Source organism: Perna viridis, chromosome 14 (genome assembly GCF_037379345.1).
Source record: "Perna viridis isolate PV_CMFRI_1.1 ecotype Kerala chromosome 14, ASM3737934v1, whole genome shotgun sequence".
Taxonomy (NCBI): domain Eukaryota; kingdom Metazoa; phylum Mollusca; class Bivalvia; order Mytilida; family Mytilidae; genus Perna; species Perna viridis.
This window is the reverse complement of record NC_142458.1, coordinates 19,547,567-19,564,835: the sequence shown is the minus strand read 5'-3', so window position 1 is coordinate 19,564,835 and position 17,269 is coordinate 19,547,567. Positions and strand designations below refer to the sequence as shown.

General features: G+C 32.4%; 2 protein-coding genes across 11 annotated transcripts; one reads left to right on the top strand and one right to left on the bottom strand.

Moving 5' to 3' along the window:
• Nucleotides 1-5,398: 5,398 nt before the first annotated feature.
• Nucleotides 5,399-14,470, bottom strand: LOC148598536 (uncharacterized). Of its 5 annotated transcripts, none has more exons than XM_088561231.1 (5): nt 14,350-14,449; nt 10,687-10,872; nt 9,400-9,902; nt 8,310-8,344; nt 5,399-7,660 (listed from the first exon to the last, which is right to left on the bottom strand). In XM_088561231.1, exons 3-5 carry the CDS (start codon nt 9,896-9,898, stop codon nt 6,455-6,457), a joined length of 1,740 nt encoding a protein of 579 aa, XP_088417357.1. In that variant the 5' UTR covers nt 9,899-9,902; nt 10,687-10,872; nt 14,350-14,449; the 3' UTR covers nt 5,399-6,454. The 5 variants fall into 5 exon arrangements, with proteins under 5 accessions (XP_088417357.1, XP_088417356.1, XP_088417358.1 ...); XM_088561230.1 differs by lacking the exon at nt 14,350-14,449 and adding an exon at nt 14,274-14,340; XM_088561232.1 differs by lacking the exon at nt 10,687-10,872 and having other exon boundaries at nt 14,344-14,470.
• LOC148598535 (uncharacterized) lies at nt 13,039-16,609 on the top strand. Of its 6 annotated transcripts, none has more exons than XM_088561236.1 (3): nt 13,039-13,113; nt 13,731-13,936; nt 15,633-16,609. In XM_088561236.1, exon 3 carries the CDS (start codon nt 15,643-15,645, stop codon nt 16,588-16,590), a length of 948 nt encoding a protein of 315 aa, XP_088417362.1. In that variant the 5' UTR covers nt 13,039-13,113; nt 13,731-13,936; nt 15,633-15,642; the 3' UTR covers nt 16,591-16,609. The 6 variants fall into 6 exon arrangements, with proteins under 6 accessions (XP_088417362.1, XP_088417363.1, XP_088417361.1 ...); XM_088561237.1 differs by lacking the exon at nt 13,039-13,113 and adding an exon at nt 13,284-13,302; XM_088561235.1 differs by lacking the exons at nt 13,039-13,113; nt 13,731-13,936 and adding an exon at nt 14,596-14,747.
• The last annotated feature ends 660 nt before the right edge of the window (nt 16,610-17,269 follow it).

Below are 17,269 nucleotides of genomic sequence, written 5' to 3'. Positions count from 1 at the left end.
TTAGGGGGGGGGGGGGCGCGTACGCCCGGTACGCCAGTCCTTGGATCCGCGCATGTTATTTTATCAAACAAATCTCATAGAAAAGGTATAAAAGCAATTTTAGTTATTTCAAAACAGTTTTACTGTAGAATGCAACTTAAAAGATTGTTTTTAATTTCACTTAATACGGCCTTAACCGTCCTGCGTTGCTCGAAGTAATCGGAAACCGGCGGTTACTCTATCCAATGAACAACCTTCTTACAAAATCATGATGAGAGAATTTATTTGCATATTAAAGGATTCTGTAAACTAATTTTGCATACAAAATTGAATTTTGTCTCACAAAATTGAATTTTGTGACACAAATTGACTTCAGTGACAAAATTAAATTTTGTCTCACAAAATGAATTTTGTGCCACAGTATTTACTTTTGTGACACAAAATTGAAAATTTATAGTATGTTATAAATTTTGTTAATCTGACCTCATTTTTTGTTGAACAAAATTCACAAGTGTCCCATTCGGCGCCCCGTAGTTACACAATGGAAACATGTAATAAAGAGTCTGTGAAAGTTCCATTGAATTCAATGCACTGGTGTAGAAGGAATAACAGATAAGAGATGGCTCCAATCCACGTCTCTATATTTACAAATGACAAAGTCACTGTTTCGCTATGTGAAACTTCCAAATACATTCTGATCAAAATCTAAAATAGGAGGTGTTCAACGGGAGCATGCAATAAGGATTCTGTGAAAGACAAACAAATAAAAGCCTGAAACAAGTTTTGTTGATCGGAACCACTGCCCAATTTTTGTCGATACTTACTTAGTGTATGGATCCGCCAGGGCCTGCATGAAATATCTTAAGGTAGCTCTTCCAATGGGTACTCAACATTCCTCTTTCTATATTTCATTTATATGATCGATGGCTATTTATAATCTTGTAGGTTTTTCATTTCTAGCTAAACATCAAATGGTTCATTATGCTTCTACAGGGATTTATATTTTTAACGTCTTGGCGTATATAACTAAGAATAAACCATTTGTGGACAACTTAAATATATATCTACAGTAAACGGTAGGTTTATTCGGGTAAACAAATATAATAAACAGGTTCTGATAAATGGTAAGATGTCAATTACCTTTTATTGAGTTTGTTTATTGGCGGAAGAATCATCGTATTAAATATGATGTATCAGAAATACCACAGACCTATAATTAATTACAGTTGTATGTAAATAGAAAAAAAATGAACCTATAAAGTGGACCTAACTATCTCCATTTGAACCTGAATGGGGTATGCCAAATAATTGCAGATCCTAAAAGGCTTTACAAATCTAAAGGCCCTGGCGATTACTATATAAATTCTGATCTTCGATCTAAATTGATAAAAAAAGTCAAGAATGCAGTATATGGACAACAATGAAATACACACAGTTCGGATCACTTCTAACCTCGCTTCGATCCAGTCAGGATTGGCTGTGATAAAACAGTTCTAAACTGTCAGAAACTGTTCTGACCCGCGACACACCTTGTCAGGGTGTCAGGGCTTTGGACAAGCTCTGTCACAATCTGTCATGGGTCCTGACACCCTCCTGTGAGGAACTGTTCTAGGTAGAACAGAGATGTGAATTAGAAGAGTTCCTGACAGATTCTGACAGTCATTAGCTCCAGAATACTTTGAATTCTCTGAATGAATTACATACAGTACACGTACCTGATTCCGAAAAAAAGGCGTAACACCCGAATCCCGATTCGTACGACGTGGAGGAAGCATTGCCATGTTTAAACTTGTTTTTATTTTCAATTGTTGAACCGACTTTTATGTAACGCATGTAGTACCAACAAAAATTATTGTCTGTCGTACTTGTTATGCCCCTCCTGACTTTTAAGAATTTGGACTGGGTTCTTTTGGTTGCAGATCTAGACACCGGTATGATACAGAGTACCTATATATATATTGACAATTTTAAACAGTTTATACAGAAATTTCAGACCTTATAGTGTTCAAACTCATACACTTTGAAAGAATGTGACATTTTTGAAGAGTTTTGACTGATGTACAAGATATGTATACATACGTTTTTGAAGAATTTTTGCTGAATTATATAAGTCACATGGTAGTTATATTACAAAAAATAGCATTTTAGTCAATAATTTTAGACCTTTGGGAATTAAAAGTGCTCGCACTCATACATATTGCTGGAATATGACATATTTAAAGAATTTTGACTAAAGTTAATATGTCGCAGCCCCTATACGATAGTTATATAGAAAAATTTAGCATTTTACTGTTTAATTTTATACCCTCAACCAAATTAAAAGTGCTCGCACTCATACATTTTGCTGGAATATGACATTTTTGAAGCACGTTCACTCAAATTAATATGTCACAGCCACTATATGATAGTTATATTGAAAAAAATAGCATTTTAGTCAATAATTTCAGACCCTAATGGAAATCAAAAGTGTTCGCACTCATACATTTTGCTGAAATATGACATTTTGAAAGAATTTTGTCTCAAATTAATATGTCGCAGCCCCTATATGATAGTTGTATTGTAAAAATTATCATTTTTGTCAGTAATGTTGCATGTATACCCTCAAGCAAATTAAAAGTGTGCTCATTCATACATTTTGCAAGAATATGATACTTTTGAACAAAAAAATCACCCAAGTTAATATGCCACAGCCATTATTAGAGTTAAATCGAGCCATTTACCATTTTAGTCATTAATTTTAGATCCTCATAGGAATTAGAAGTGTGAGCACTCATACATATGCTGGAATATGACTTTTTGAAGAATTTTAACAGAAATATATGTGTCACAGTTACCCAAATGATAATTATATTGAAAAAAAACATTTTAGTCAATAATTGTAGACCATTATGAAAAATGAAACTGCTCGCACTCATACACTTGCAGAATTTTTAGAATTTTTACTAAAATACAGTTCTCACATTCACTAATATGAAACTATCATTTTTAATTCCTACATTTTATACTTATCAGACCATGCAGTGTTCACATTCATATTTGTTGCTAAAAGTGGCATTTTGAAGAATTTTAACCAAAAAATTTAGGTATCAGTCACCCATTTAATGCTAAAATTGTCAATTTTAACATCTTTTAAAATGATTTGTGTCCCTTATTGTTATTAAAAGTAGCTTTCACTCAAAAAGTACTTTGTCAATCTTGAACTTTGCGAGAATTAATAAACATCTGAAAGTTACTGGTTACTACTTTTACACTTAGAAAAGAAATATAGACGTTTAATTGTTTAATTAAATAATTTAATTTAATTGATAAAACAGGTCTATCATAGAATGTAAAAAAAAATATACATGTAAACAATGAAAATGTTTGAACGATGAGTGACTTGACCGTGATCGACGAAAATTGGACAATGAACAACGAACGAATGATTGTGGGATGATGATCACGACGAGCTCTATATATATATATATAATTGGAAATTCACTGTAAATTTTGAAATCAAGATGTTTTTTTCTATTCGGATTTGCTAATTTACATTAGTCACACAGTTTCATTTATTAATCGCGGACTTCCTGTTCTAAATTACGTCACACAGGATAGAAAGATTTAGTGTCAGGAACTGTCCAGGGGTATGACAGTTTAGAACAGCTTTTCGTATTTTCTTTGTCATGACCTAGGACAGTTTCTGTCAGGATCTATCAGGGAATAGGGCAAAACTTGTCCTGACCAGGACAGCCTCTGTCAGACCCTGTATGGATCTGGCAGGATTTCTGTTCTATCTGCTTTTGTAGAACATTTTTCCTGACAGACTCTGACAGAATTTAAGAGAAGTTAGAAGTGATTGCAACTGTATACATTTTCATTTGAACCTTTTCTTTTTCAGTTACAGCCTCAGTTACTTTGTAATTTGACAATACAATCAGAAATGTTTGGGAACAGAAACGTAGTAGATTTGGCATTATAAGTAAAATTCGATGTAATATCAGTTATTTATATAGACTTCTCATTTAAACGCAAAACTGGCTAAGATTGAATTGGTATCTATTTTTTTACCGGAACCAGTTTAGCTTTTCACGAGAGCAAAATAGAAAAAAGAAATGTCACCCTCTGAGGCATGTGATAGTGCAGAATATTACCCTCGTATTAGACCAATCAAAATTCAGCGAATTGACATGAAGCATAATACATGTAATATCTTGTGTGTGTGTTGATTTGTTCACAAGTATATATCCGACATTAACACGTAAACAACCTTTTACCTATTTTACCTTCTATAAAAAAAAGTTAGGTGAAAGACAAACACTGTAGGGATAATATACTGGTAAGTAGTGGTTTTTATAAAAATCAGGCAGATGGTGATTCATGCATGTCAAAAATCCACCGAATTCACCTTTATTTCTTGTTCAGAAGCAGTTACTGATCGCATAACTTGTTTTAGTTTTTCATTAGGTTGCTTTTGAAATAAAAACTATGTAGATTATACATAAAATTGGCATTTAGCAAGAGTTGTCCTTCTTGATATGGTTTGATTCGGTTTATTTCAGTGATAGATAAATATATTATTTTCTTAAGAGTGCAGATCTGAAGCAGAAATGCCAACCGTTATGTGAAAGTATAGCATATTTAGATTGCAAAAGTGGGTTTGGTGGGTTTTTCTACACCATGAATCACTTAACCATTGGCAGTGTATGAATTTTACATTGACTAGTACTTAATAATATGGTATCACGGCTTGACATGGTATGAAATAAATGTTGCTTTATAAGCAGACGTTCGTTCAACCTCCTCTTTAGCCCGGAAATGCCATTAAAAATGGACCAGATAACCCCGTTCCTATAAAGGGAGTATTAAAATAAAATATAAATTATTACAAAATAAGACTCAACACCAAATTTATTGAAATATATCGAAATAGTCTAATTGCCTAATTCAGAAAGGAGTTGTTTTACATATTAAGAAAACATTTATTCCTATCCTCCCTGGGTATTTGTTTGGTTTTAATACATCAGTTGTGGCTACATTTTTTTTATATTCTTCTTTATTATTATTTACACCATATTCACATGTAGCAGCCTTCGGATATAAAGAGAGATTCAACACAAATATGGCGATAAATCTCTGAAATTTAGTATAATAAAAATATTTAACCGTCCATATTGGACCGCCATAGACTACTTTAGTTGCATTTTTTAAGCCTTGTTCAAAGAGTAATTTAACGGTGTCCCTTCAAAATCAGATATGTTTGAATTGCATGTTAATTATGACCTATAGAACTTCTAAATACTGTTAAAAATTTGGAATGACACAATCTCAAAATCATCTATAACATACATTGATGCCAAGCTTTGCAAGGTTTGAAATAAATCCAAACGAATTAAGTCAGAACAACTTCATTAATTACCCCAGATTAATACTAGTAATATGAAAATTCTTCAACTTCTCTTTATTCAACAAAATAATAATACATGTTAATGCAACAATAAATCAGTTCACAATTATAGTTAAAACCAGCTTTAAGTTACTTGCGATTTTTCTCTCCTTTTTTACCTTAAATATGACAAGACAAAACTAGAGAAAAACTGTGAGCAATGCGCATGATAGCCCCACTTCCCTATTTGGTAATTTGCAGCTTTTGACCTCCATATTGACTTGTTTCAAAATATTAGATAGGAGGTGCACAGAAGGAATATGTAATAACGATTCTGTGGAAGTTTCATTGAAATTCCATTTAGTGGTATAGAAAATGTCACGGATGAAAGATGTGTCCCCAGTATATCCGTATTCACAAATGAAAAAAGTCCAAGTCTTAAATTGACTTCTTCAATAAGGGGTAGACAATGGGAACATGTAATAAAGAGTCTGTGAAAGTTCTGTTCAATTATATTTACTGGTGTAGGAGGAGTAACGGATTAGAGATGGGTCGCATCCATGTCTCTATATTTACAAATGGCAAAGTCAATGTTTTGCCATGTAAAACCTCAACATTCATTCTAATCAAAATCTAAAATAAGAGGTGTTCAATGAGAATATGTAATAAGGATTCTGTGAAAGTTTCATTCAAGTTCATTCAGTGTAATAAAAGAAGAAGCGGATAAGAAGTGAGTCCCCCAGTGTAAGAGAAAGATGGACGGGAGGAAAGAATTTATTAAGGGAGAAGGACGGACACCCCCAAGTGGGGTATAAAACAGCAACAAAAGGCGAATGGAAAAGCATAATGATAGCAAAATTACATATCATATGATTTTTAATCTGTTTTGTTTTTGTTATCAAACCAGATAATATATAATATGACATTTCGCCATTTTTAGTATATCATGTCGCAGGAACTTTATTAACTATACAATCCTTGCATGTCGAAAGGCATACGCAATAAACATTTATATAAAGATTAACAATTCAATGATAGGTTTGGCAACGCTAGAAGCTTTGGAAAAAAAAACAACGGACTGATTTTTGATGCAATCTTTATATAATTAAATCAACTCATCGTTATTGAAAATTTACAGATTCTACGCGTCCACTTATCAACCATGACAATGAGTTGATTTTGATGGGGGTCAAAATGTACCATACTTGGTCGCCTAAATCCGTTATCATTAACAAGTAGCTGTTGGACTGTCTTACCATCTGGGGAGATCAGTACTAAATTTCTAGTACTGTAGCCTGCTGCATAAATGTTACCATTATTATCGATCGTGATATCACGGGATCTAATTGGGAAGTATTTGTCGTAGGGGTTAAACAAACAGATTTCAATTTCGAAAATTACATCGAATTGTAAATTAAGGACTTTTATTTTATCAGAGACTCCACTGCTGTAGCATATTCTATCATTCATTGATACAAGTTTAGAACAAGTGGAGACGTCTGTATCCAAATGAACAGTTGACAGTGTAGACGTTTCCGCATTGGTAGATAGTCGTACAAGACCGGTTTTATCAGCACAGAATAGAATATCCCCGGATGTAAACGTTATCCCTCCCGGATTATATTCGATTGTATACGTTTGTAGGACCTTACCTACGTCTGCATCAACGATAGATATAGCTTTTGATTTAGGGTGAGTTAATGCTACATATGTATCCCTCATAACGGTAATGTCGTACACCCGTTGTTTTACTGGAGTGATTGATTGTAAAGTTCCATCAGCCTTGAATTTTTTCATGAGTGATCTTTTTCTATTATTTATAAAAATTATTTCGCCCCCTGGTAGAGTACAGCAACTGTAATAATTTCCAGGTCGAAGTTCGAACCGTTGAATTTGTTTTAACTTTGGTTTTTCGTTTCTTCTTTGTAACTCACTATGTTTGAGTCTTTGATGATGAGACTTTTTGAAGTTTTCAGGTCCTACCTTCGAGAATTTCATTGTGTAACCCTTTTTACCCAATTTTGAGGTTTTCATTGTGTAACCTAGCTGTTTTAACTTTGAGTTTATCATTGATGAACTGTAAGGTTGATATCGTTTACAATCGACATGAAGACCTGTACATAAATCACATAGATTACATTGATGATCAATGCAGAACGCAATTGATTTATCAACAGAGGTTTGACATTCACAAAAATCATTTACTGAAAGACCAATATTATCTAGACTTGTTGAATGTCTTTGATGCTCGTATAAATCACTTCTTAATATTGGCTCCAAGACTTCCCGAATTCTACTGGATCGATTGTCTTTGATCTTTACCAAAAATATAAATGTCATTTATTATACATTAAAAGTTGATGGTGAATGATGCCAATACAATGACCTGAGGGATAATTTATGACAATGCATTTTTACAAGTTATAAATTTATTGCTGATTTTTGTGATAGATTATGATAGACTTTTAGATATCCAATAAAATTACGTGATTTGCTTCTATAAAAAAAATAACATTTGTAAATGTGTATCAAAATTGTGATGATTTTATATTGAATCGGCATATTGTTTTGACAATGAAATAAACCTAACACAAATTCATACTTATTGTTCATTTTCCTATGACGTGCTTCAAAGCTCTTTAGATCACAGCCATGGTGAAAAAAAGTGATAAACACATGACCAACATTCAGTGCAACAGATAGGCTGCGTCTATTAAAAATATGAAGAAACTAGTTCTCTTTGAATTAAAATAAATCACGGAAACTCCGTTTTCATCATTGGTTTGCGAAGGGCTGGTCCATTATGTGGCTCTTTACAACAATGCAACATAAATGACAAGCCCGTAGTAAAACAATAATAAATGGATTTTCCGTGATTTATTTAATCAAAGTTAAATAAGTCTTCACACGATCATCATGTAAAGTACGTTCTCGTCAGTTAAATAAAGTTTAAAGCCATACGTACCTGTGTATGCTGTTCAATATCCTCGTGTATTTCACCTACAATATACAATTCTATGACATCATTACGTCTGTTCAGGCATTGCATTTCAACACTACACACAGAAATATGAAATAAGAAAACCCTAGACTGAAATCGCACGCGTTCAGCTTACGACCTGCATATATATATATATATATATATATATATATATATTATATATATACAACGTCTCAGAATGTGACGATTCTATTCTCTACACTGCTCCATCGGATCAAATTGACACAGGGAAGATAACGTAAACTTATAGAAGGGTCTGAAAAATTCCCAACGATGTCAGAACTGTCAAGTTTGCGAAGCAAATCTTTGTCTTTCCCTCCGCGGGACTCGAACTCGTACCGCTGTGACATCTATGGCAACACCGCCTGCACCAAGTCCAGCGCCCTAGACCACTCGGCCAGCTAGGCTATATAAAAATATAGCTTTCGCTGGCCGGGTGATTCCTCCTCGTAGGATTAATATATATATATATATTCATAAAGCCAGGGGCGGATTCAGGCGGGGCGTCGCGGGCGTGCGTCCCCCCAAATTTGCAAAGCATGGATTTTTCAGGGGTAGATTTAGCCGGTTTTAGGTCGAAACTTTCATTTCTCGCTAATTTTACCACAAAAAATATCTACATTGCACCCACTCTAGGAATATGTTTCAAAAATTTAACCTCAATCTGAAATCCTGGATCCGCCCTTGAAGGCAATCTTTATTTATCAAGGAATATAAACCAATCCATCACATGAATGTCATTGTTGTTTACCATGGAATGTGAAAAAAAATATCAGAGTAAGATTTAATCTTAAATGTTTTTTTTTTTTCATATTGAGAAATAGACTGCACACTGTACTACACTGGCAAAATTATATCTCATTGTTACATATTTATTTCAAGCGACTTTAATCTGAATTTGGGAAAAATAAAATTTGGTACAGATTTCACGTGAAAATCATGTTAATTTCATGTAAAGTTAACCTTTGTGTATTAGTGATCGGATGAACCTCTTCTAAATTATCTGACTTATCCAACATAATGGACATCTTTGTAAGTTTGTATCAATATATACCTGTAATTTGTGTAGAATTAAAGTGTTTTAAGAATGAACGCTGAAGTCTTTGGCAACATGACTTTGACTCAATTGAGTTTATCGCTTCGACCACAGCATCAGTTTCTTCAACCAAAAAGTTCTCCGAATTTGACAGCTTGACCTCCATCGAACAGAGATTTTGTAGTAATTGCTCTTCAAATTGTGACAAACTGCTTTCTCCCTTTTGACAGTGTAGAATAAAATAGATGGAATGGATTTCGAGATCATCAATGCCAAAAGGTCTTTCTTTTAACTTCTGTAGAAGCTCATCACAGGAAATCCCGTGCCATTTGATACTGCAATCTCTATTGCCGCATTTGCAAGGCGCATCTTTATCACTATTTTGATTTACAATATGTTCTTCACATGATTGTAACATTTCATCATTGAATCTAATTTCAAACAGGGCTCGCGCAATTTCTGTACCAAAATCAAAAAGAGACTGCACGTCATGTTGACTTATTTTTCTCGGTTCCATTTGTCTTAAATGAAAGATAATTACATACATAATGAGTCGTTTCATGACAACAACAATGCATTAGTATTATAAGCTTATGATCAGATTGCAAGATTGTTATCATTATTATCTACTTATTCCCAAACACAGGGGTAATTGTGACGGTTCTGTGAAACATCGTTGTTTGAAAAATGTGGAGTGTTGATTTTTTCTAAAATTCAAAAAGATGTTTACAATATCTTTACATTTAAATCATGTTTTTTATACCTAAACAAAACTTGAAAGACAATTCTTGATAAAAATAACCATGCAATTGTTTGTTGAAGAAAAACCAAAACAAAACAAAACAAAACAAAAAAACAAAAAACAAAAACAAAAAACAAAACAAGAAACAAGAAACAAGAAACAAAAAACAAAAAAAAATGATTCGCGTTTATGTTTGACTAAAGTGCACTAAATCCAAATGGTACAATTTAATTTCCTTTCCAAATATTACCAGACAGAGACATCATATAAAAGTATACTTTTAAAATATAAAATTCAGTTAACGGAGTGAATAGTCTTCGTGGGAGAGATATAGCGCATTGAAATTGAAAATGGAAGGTTTCTTAGGGATGAGATGCCAGAAAGAAGGCAATGTTTTTCTTATGATGATCAGGAAAATATCTCTATAAATTAAACAAATCTACTTAATTGTTGGTGAATTTTGGTGCAATTGATCTGTCATTATTGCACGTTAATTATACACAAAATAATTTCAATTCAAATAGCATTATAATTTCAAACATTCAAATCATTATAATACTTACATTTTTAACCGGTTCAAGTTAAAGAAGTCACTTACAGAGCATTTGAACAACTTTCCCCGAAAAAAAAAAAATTACTGGCTCTTTTTTTCCTTTCAATGATCCGCATAAAATGGCTCCTTGTTCTTTCTTTATCAACACAATGTCCCGGCAATATGTTTGCAATGGTAATGTAAACAAGCGACCTTTCTTCTTGTCATTATACAAACAAAATTTATATGTATCTTAATCACGAATTCAATTATATTTAGGACCATGTATTTTACAATGTAATGTAAGATTACAATCCTATAGTTGTGACACCTATATAGTTCTTTTAATGTAGATATCTTACGTTGTGTAAGATAACCTATAGCAAAGGTTTTCATGTACAAAACAGTTGTTATAGTAAAATAATCGATAAACTATTGTTAATTTGATACGATATATCTAAGTTTAATTAAACAAACTCAGCATTGTATGTTCCGAAGTCTAAAGCTCATATCATGATTTAAAAAAATGTAATGTTTAAAGGTATTCATGTTTTTCAATACCAGTAGCAAATTCATTGTATAATTTATTCACCTAAAACCAAGATTAAGCAGTTATTTATACATTGTTTCTACAATTGCCCTAAGTTCAACAAGCTTGTTTTATGTTCTTCGTTGCATGTGTCTGTTTTCCTTGTCTGGTCTCTGTCCCATGATTGCATTCTTTTTATTTCCACTAGAATCTTGGTTCCCATGATTACTTTTTAATTTGAAAAAAACACATTTTTTAGATATATTATATGATATCACATAAGCACATAAGCACAATAAACTATATTACTTATTACTTCAAAATAAAGTACGTTTTACCATACATTATGAAATTGTGATATTTTTGTACTCCTAAACCAAGGAAAACGTAAATGCTCTATCGAGAACAACATATTTAATTTTTTTTTTCAAATGAAATCATATTTTGTTTGTTCTTTAGAGAATTAAAATGGTATTGCGTCAGTCCAAAGAACTATATATGTTTTAAATGGAGCCAGAGCCTTGATAGAATCTAGGTTCCCTTGATTAAGTTACGCACATGTACGTAAAAGTGTGGTGCATAAAACAGGCTATTCAGTATAATATGACACATATTCCTGCAATTGAAGTTGATACCCCAAGTAACACGTTAAAGAATTATACCACCATTGACCGCGGCTCTGGTGATATATCAACCTCGTGTGTTACTTCGGCGTATCTCTTGTGCAGCCAATATGTGTACAATATCATTATTTGTCTTTATTGTTATAAACTGATATGTTCATATTTATAGTTGTTTTAAAAGCTCAACAAGGCTTTTGACTTCATATGTTTTATATGTATCTACTTTAGAAAAATACGTTTGACTTTGACGTCGACCTATCTTATCAATTTCATGTCCTTTCCGATGTAAGCTCGAGTGTCATCAAGTCATCCCAATCAAATTTAGAGTACAAAATGCACTGCGTCATCATTTTATTTCTAACTGTAAATGGGGTAAAACATCCAAACAAATTGTACACGAATCGTCCATCAAAAATGAGATTATTATGATAAGTTCTAGATCTTAAATGTTATGTTAAAATATAGAGTCTTCAATTTTCTATTTTTGGGAATTCGAAGAGACTGAATGCAACTTGATTATTAAATTATTGTAAAAGATACACATGTATGTATTATTTTAATATATGGGTTTATGGCTATTTAAAACATATGATTGAATAGGCCCTTTACATACATTCATGGATAAGAAGAATGCATCGTTGTATTGATACGTTTAGATGGTAGTTTATTTTTTATGATTCCTAGTATCTTCGACTAAACAATTACAGGTGCAACCTAAGTTTGTAGACCTAAAATTCATATTTATGATATTTTTAGGAATGTATTATCAGCACTGATTTTGGTATTTTAATTTATCAATAATGAATTTTAGAATAGCATGGACAAACGTATATGCAACCAAACGCATATACTAATAAGCAAAACAAAAACAAAAAAGTAATAAAAGAATATTCAAAGATACAGGAAATTACGGAAAAGGTCTGATAAAGTGAAACTCTAAATATATTTAAGATTTAGGAAAACTAAGACATGTAGAACAAATCAGTTTCCATGGCGCAGGTTCATCTGTGGCAACATCCCTTCAGCACTTATGGAGTGTTCATATCACAACTCATACGTTATGCCAGAGTTGCCGAAACTACGCAGATTTTTTGTATCGCGCTAGAATTCTAACAAATAGGCTTCTGGAGCAGGGTTATGTTGCTACAATATAGAAGTCATCATATCTGCGCTATAAAAACTGATTTGTTCCACTTGTCATAGTTTTCCTTTCCTTTCTGTGTTCTTTTTCTATTTTAAGGGGAGTTTACATTGGAAGTGCAAAATGTTAAGGTCAACATTACATTAAAACAGGACATAACCAACGGTAAGCGTACATATTTTGTATTAAACCATTCATCTTATACATATAAAGCTTTGTAAATGTTTCTCTTTTTGTGCAAAACTTACGTAATTATATGCAGTAAACGTTTCATTCAATGATAAATTTTGGGAATGGGGATTTAATTTTGAGTGGAGATTTCGAATAGGGGAGAATTGTTAAAACATTTTAAAAGTTAGTTATATAAACATTATATTGAATTTATACATATGTATATAAACACTATTTTCAATGTCAAAGAATTGATCAAATACATGTGAGACTTAAGTTGATACTGTGTTTATTTGATAATAAAGAAATGTGCTATTGGGATTTCAATGTGTAGGGGTTCTATGGAGGAAGGTAATTTTTAATTCATTAACGAGGGGACAAAATGGTAGGAAAAAGAGGATGGTTGTAAAAATGGGATGTGTATACAAATCAAATCAATAAATATTTTGCAAAATGATGCTATATTTCCATATCTAGAACCCAAGAAATCCAACACCCCCCCCCCCCCCGAAAAAAAAAGAAAAAAAAAGAAAAGTGATTCAAAATCATATGTTATACTTAAGTTAATAGTACTTCGGAACAAATAAAACATTCGATACTTTCTCTTGCAGGTATAAACCATATGAAATCAACTGTACACGAGTTTGATAGTACAGAAGAACAGATTCTAAAAACACAGTTAGAAAAAACAGAATGTGGGCCGTTTGAGATTTCGAGTGCTTCACAAAGGTTAATTATACTAGACCTGACAGCCGACCTCGCTTTTTTTGATAGCCCAAAAAGTTTTAAAGCTGCCGTGATTAAACTTATAGAAAAGGTAATGGATGTTTCCGATATCAGTATTAACACTAATTAAATATGCAGTTAACAGAATTTGTGAAAAGAACCAACAAATCTTTTTTTAAAAAAGAAAATAAAATTACTTTTTATATATAGTTTATGTCTCAATGTAGAGCCAAAGTTGGCTCAAAGTGATGATTCACTTTAGATGCAACACAATATTTGCTTTCATATGTCTGGATTTGCTTTCTTGTTTTACTATCTCTTGATTTTGACATACATTTTTGCATCAGCAATTACATGAAGTTTGTTTCAGCATGCGATTAACCAACGTTGTTTCGAGGTAGTTTAATGTTGGTTCAGTGTTCACTTACCGTTTGTTCTGTAGAAACAATTTTTGAAAAAAGAATAAACCAAGAGGAAATGTTTTCCATAACAACTTACTGCTACCTTGGGTAAACGTTAGGCCAAGATTGTCTGGCCAACGCCAACTAAGAGCCAACGAACCAACCATCAGCCACTGTTGACCTAACGGAGACGTTCTGTCTAAGGTTGCAGTGATCTGTACTTATTTAAATACTAAATACTTTATATAATAGTCAACTGATGAATTAAATTTGTATGACTTCCGGAAACCGAACCTCTTGTTAAATAATGATATCAACTTTGATAACTTCCGTTATAAATATGAAACATCGTACATCGTCAATTGGTTTGTTAAGTTTAGCTACGAGACAATTTCCTACATACTAAGTAAATAGGTGTGTTAAACATAAATGTAGTGGTATACAACTCAATACATATACGTATTGTTAAATTTCAGTTTTATTGTAGACGTATAATTCAAGGTAACTAAATACATATGTGCAGGTAAAGGGCGTCTTCTTTATTTTCATCATATTTACAGTAAAGGCAAGGCTTTAAAAAAAACTTTCAAAATAAGTTATTAATTCACAATAATTTAGCGGCCAATATCAGGGACAATTTTAACATTTTTTGTATTGTCTCAAAGTTCTTTAACATAACAATAAAAGAGAAACTTCAAGGACTGATATTTTTTATACATCTGTAAATTCTGTTTTTTTTTTTTTTTTTTTTTACTTTTTTTGTGAGCGCGCGTGTCAATATTTCCTGTAATGACTTCAAAAAAGAATGGTACTCGTAGTTTTTCTTGTAGTAGTTTTTCAAGTGTTATGTATTTATGTTATATTATATGTATAGGGAGCTACCATTCGATTGTTTTTGGGGAAAGTGGGTTATAGGATCAAATATAAAATAAAAAATGCAAGACTGAAATTTTCAAGCAATCAAAAGGTAGGAAAACCCTTTAAAAATAAAAGGATGATCTAGAATTGTTCTTATATTGTTCGTTATGTTAATAATATTCGGCACCAAAAAGAAAGGACGGGCTTATTGCTCCATCATAAAATGTCAGGGACAAATCATGAGAGGGTTAATAAAACTTTTCGTACTGGTAATTTATGATTAGAAGATAATGATATCTTCAATCTACTTGTAAGCATAATTTAAAAAAAGGCCAGTGCACCGTCTCAAATGGCCAATAGGTACAAATACCAATGATAATGTTGATACATACATGTGTATAGTAGCATGTCATGTAATTGTAATGCATATATTGACACAATTGTTATTATTGTGATTGTGTTTTTATTTTTTATTATACATAAACAGAATTATCTTTCAGACAGTGAATAAACTTGTTTGTTTTTCAGAAAAACGGAAATGGATTCAAGGAAGCTTGTACGAATCTTTATGTATTTAGCAACAGTAATGGCTGTTGTTACAAATGCAAGTCAACAAATCTCTAAATGCCATTCAATCGTAAGCCGTAATGCCTCTTCCATTGAAATACAACCAATAGTCGTATTTCTTCAACATTCACAGAGAAGTGTAACGAACGGAAGTCCGTATGGTCCCAAAGTAATACAAAATGAAATGTTCCATTTTAACAACACGTCACAAGTATATTGGACAAACATAAGAAGCCAAAGTGGGGAATGGTTGAATGTGTCAATGTCAGTTAATGAAACGCACACATGCACTTCAAGCGATTTCATTTTGATTAGAGATGTGTACGGCAACTACAACGAAAACAGAACGTGCAAGTCAATATGTTTTCAAATGGACCAATATTATGAAAGATATTCTATCCAAGTGTTCCATAGGTACAGAAATACACAAAGTCTAGGTTACTGGCACCAATACGACTACTTAAAACTATACACAGCTCCTACCAAAGGCCTTCTATGTCATTACAGGAATGAAACCTTCGATTTTTGGCCTCATCACAAAACGGATTTTTTACAGATACATACCAGTACGAAGAGGTGTCCGATTGGTCAGGGTTGTAGAATTACATATGCACGTAGGGATTATTCTAGAATCGTAAACCTTTTTATAGGCTGTGATGGAGATGATGGACAGTTCGGTGGCTGCGATGATTGCAGGTATAACGAATATTTTGGATCACCAACATATCAAACCTGGCGACAGATGTGTCGGTATTGCTGTTTTGAAGATCTGTGTAACAGTCCACAGAAGTGTCAAAGCAATGAATGTGACTTGAAACAGGTCTTAAAACAAGAAACAAATCCAAGTAATGCAGGAAACTTTAATAAAGTTTATTTGATCGTTTTCTTAACAAATGTTGCTTTTAGGTATATGATATGAAATAAAATATATTCTTTGATAGCTTTTCAAAATTAAAGTTATGCCTTTTTGATCGCTGATTCCTCTATAAAACTTAACTTGAAAATTGTTTACAGATGCCTTATCTGATGTCAAAGCTGCTTTTTGAATTCGGAGTGTAAAAGTAGCGTCTTCTAAACAAATATGCAAAACGCTTTTACTCGATTATCATGCGGATAAGTTGGCATAAATTTAATCAAACGTTGATTTTATCAGTGTTCTGGTACAAGTATGCCACAGTTGAACGGAAGTACAAGAGGATTATTGAATTGTCTTAGGCAATCAAATTTGACAAATTATCTTACAAATAATAAGCAGGAGGGGATAATCTAGAAACTCCAAAAAGTATCGATGAATGAGTAGATTAAACCATTTCTATGCAGGCGACTTCTAACTTAACATTTACTTTGTAATTTCTAAAACACCTTTCTTAGAAAATAAATTTAACTCCCCAAAAAATGTACCATCTTATATTTTTTCTGTAACATAAAGATTGTTAGTTCGTGCACGTTAGTCTAAACATTTGATATTGTTTTTGTTTTCTATAAGTGCAGAATGAGGAAAACATTAATCTAAAATGTTGATTTAAAGGCACAAACATGTTTTAATTTTGAAAAAATACAACGATATTGTCAAGGAGATGAAATTATTTTAATAGAAT

Coding starts and splice junctions, on each gene's coding strand:
- LOC148598536 (XM_088561232.1), bottom strand. CDS start 9,898: ATGGAACCGAGAAAAATAAGTCAACATGACGTGCAGTCTCTTTTTGAT. Junction 8,345..9,399: donor TAATTCTACACAAATTACAG/GTATATATTGAT, acceptor TGTATATTGTAG/GTGAAATACACGAGGATATT. Junction 7,661..8,309: donor ATATTGAACAGCATACACAG/GTACGTATGGCT, acceptor TTTTTGGTAAAG/ATCAAAGACAATCGATCCAG.